General features: G+C 41.5%; 1 protein-coding gene across 3 annotated transcripts in view; it reads right to left on the reverse strand.

Moving 5' to 3' along the window:
* The window catches only part of ect2 (epithelial cell transforming 2), a 128,337-nt gene that overhangs the window by 119,312 nt on the left and 5,630 nt on the right, over window positions 1-3,395 (reverse strand). The window contains exon 3 of one of the 3 annotated variants that reach the window (XM_032511618.1): window positions 2,336-2,411. The exons of the other annotated variants lie outside the window; for them this stretch is intronic. Within the exon in view, the coding sequence (XP_032367509.1) occupies window positions 2,336-2,359 (24 nt within the window). The 5' untranslated portion in view covers window positions 2,360-2,411. The remainder of the gene's footprint in view (window positions 1-2,335; window positions 2,412-3,395) is intronic. 3 annotated transcript variants of the gene reach the window in all.

Raw genomic sequence — 3,395 nt, forward strand, 5'->3', positions numbered from 1 at the left:
GAAATTTAAGACCTAAATTTACGATGGAAAATACAAAGTGAAATATACAGTAATCTTTCCAAGTAAACACAAAATTAAAGTTTGGTTAAAATAACAATAATCTGTTGAGTTTAAGAACATTGAATCCTAATGTGTGGTAATCTGAAAGGAATAACACAAACATGTAATTGCTGTCCTAAATTATATATTACAATTTTTCGAACATTTGGGTCCCTGAAACAATGGGTTATAACCATCAAGTGAAATAAAACATCAAGTGAATATTTAAAAAAAAAACACTTGTTCCTTTTGAACAAAAAAATTAATTAAATGCCAATTTCCAGCGACTTTTAAAATGCAAAGACTCTTATGATTTGTGCCTAACAGACACGAGAGAGAGAGATGAGGGAGAGACATCAGAATGAGGGTTGCAGTTTGGGGAGTACTCATCCATGGAGAGAGAGTGGACAGCCGTGGTCTGAGTGTTTTGCGTGTGGGAAGTGTGTGTGGGTGGGGTGTGTGGTGTGTGTGTGTGTGTGTGTTGTGTGGTCTATTATGTGTGTTTTCAGGTTATCAATGCTGTGACCAATTTTGTTCAATTTTGATGGCTACTCATGAGCTTTTGGAATATACTTGGAAAACAATTCATATTCTATAATAAACAAAACAGTGACTTTGCACTTGAGAAAAAGCCTTCCCAAAAGACTGGTCCTTACCAATTTATACCGATACACGCAAGCAAAGGCCAGCTGTTGGGATTTTGGTGTATGGTTCATGTCTTGTCGAAATAATTACAAACGCACCGCATTTGGGGACTTCTGTGATGAGGTCTTTTTTTTTGATATATGGCGCCAATCCAAATTTAGGCCACGATCTGTTCTGTCTTTTCCAGAGGTAAAATACTGGTCCAAGCCTTGAATCTGGAAGCATTGCTTGGAACACTGTCTTCAGTCCGGTCATTGGGCCCTGTATGAATTGTGTCTTGTCACAGTCCTCAGACCCCGTCCCCTTGCTTCCGGTGTTGGCCTAGGAGCAACAAACTGTCGTAGGTCAGCTGGCGTGTCTGCGTAGATTCCCGATAACATATAGAGTTGTAGCGTTGACATGGTGCTACGGTGGTAGCAGAAACTAGCAGGGCGGGGTGAGGCGTGCTTTACGTAGGCTAGGTCTGTTTTTTTGCTTGTACGTGGTCATTCCACCGCTCTGATCCCCATTAGCCCAAGTTTGAAAAGATTCAGAACATACGCAGTTTGCTTCATACCGATTTTCAGGCACCGACTTAACCAAGGTATACTCGTTGTTGCAAGCCATTTGTCACTGACACTTGCATTCCCCGTGTTTATAGACGGCTATCAACATACTGTACCACAGCATGCTGCTATTATTACGAAATCCCGCGAAATACAAACTCTCAATGCTTCGGCCAACGCCAACAAACGCCCACAAAGCAGCTTAGTGGATGGTAGTGGTTTAAGGTTAGGATAGCCGATTGGTCAGGGGATAGGATAGGTACAAAGGGGGTTATGTTACCGCGACAACGCAGAGGCACAAAAGCCTACCAGGGAAAAAATATTCGACAACAGATTGTACTGCATTTTCGCGGTGTCTGTGACATGACACAAACATATGTAACGACCTACCCAATCTGAAATTTAAGACAATGTAATGCTTTTAAGGCCTTAATGTTAGGAAACGTGATTTAAGACTTTTTAAGGAACGCGGCCACCTTGTTAATGAATTCAATTCGGTAACGTTATGTTGACAACATAGCCATAACAATATTTTTCATCCCCGTACAACCTGAATAGTACGATACTAGTGCACCCACAAATATGCATCCTGGACATAACCTGAAATCCAAAAGTCCTAAATAAAAAATAGAATTTAAAAATTCAAAACTAATTTATAGCCATGTTACTTGGAAGGAAAACCTTTCAGCTGTGCTATTTAGATATAAACGTGCCCATTCATGAAGAAAGAAAAAAAAAAAACATCCATGCGTTTTGAGGAGATACGGGTTTCTGAATGTCCGACACCTTCAATCTCCGGGGGGTAAGGGTGCAATATCTGCAGGCTTTTCTACGTCACTAGCCGAGATGGCAAACCGTTTGAGAACAGCTAAGCTAGAATGGCATAGCTCGTTCTCAATGGCAAAACACGCTTCAAAACACACCCTAGTTACCAATAAGCAACAAAGAAAGTCAGTGTTTGGACGGCAGCCACACTTATAGAAAGAAAGCGCTGATTCTACTTGTAAAAACAAAACACAGCAGTGTCGTTGACAAAGCTAGATGTGGAGGTCTGTCATCGTAATAGGCCCAGTGAAACCTTCAGGATTAATTAGAAAGTCGGGTACATGCAGTGCTTGACCAGCGTCCATTTCTGCTGCTTACCCCACAAGAACAACCCTCGTCTCCACCTTGGCAGTATATCTCGAAAGAGAGATAGATGAGCAACAGACGAACAAGGAGGTACACACACCACAACACACACACCCACACAACACACACCACACCAACAACACACACACACACACACATCACCACCAAACAACACACACACCACAACAAACACAAACACACAAACACACACACACACCACACACACACCACACACACACACACACACCACACACAACACACAACACACACACAACACACACACACCAAAACACACACCACAACACCCACACACACACCCAAACACACAGTGGGTACAGAAGGGACCATAAACCTGTCTCACTGATAGAAAACAGGGTTGGATAGACAATTGGGTAGAGGGCGATAATTACAAAAATACGTAGGAAGCTATGCATGTTCCCTGTAGTGGAAAATAAGAGAAATTTCACTTCCCACATAAAATTATACCCACAGCATTGTATTTCAAATGGTTTTAAGTCAATAGAATTGGCCTTATGAAGGAGAGCAAACATTTTAATAGACCTAAAATTAACTAAGTCGGCAAGTTTATTAGGAGTGTTGATAACAGACCCCGACCCGCTGTGAATACTGCCCCAGGTACTGTCAAGAGAATATTATGTCAGTGATTGAGGGTTTTGGGTTCCCTCTCAATTAATCCTAGACCCAAAGACTGCATACATGTAAATGGGCGTGTATTTAGATAGCGCTTTGCCAGTCTTAACAAGCGTCAAGCGCGTTACATCGACGGTAAACATTCACCATTCACACACCGTCATACACTGTGGCCGCGGGCTGCCGTAACAAGGGGCCACCTGATCATCAGAAAACATGAAACACACATTCACAATCCGATGCGCAGCAAAGGGAGGAAAAAAAACAACACAAAATTAACAGTTTGGTAAAATAACAATAATCTGTTGAGTTTAAGAACATTGACCTAATGTGTGTAATCTGAAAGCATAACACAAACATGTAATTGCTGTCCTAAATTATATT

This window comes from Etheostoma spectabile, unplaced genomic scaffold, assembly GCF_008692095.1.
Source record: "Etheostoma spectabile isolate EspeVRDwgs_2016 unplaced genomic scaffold, UIUC_Espe_1.0 scaffold395, whole genome shotgun sequence".
Classification (NCBI taxonomy): domain Eukaryota; kingdom Metazoa; phylum Chordata; class Actinopteri; order Perciformes; family Percidae; genus Etheostoma; species Etheostoma spectabile.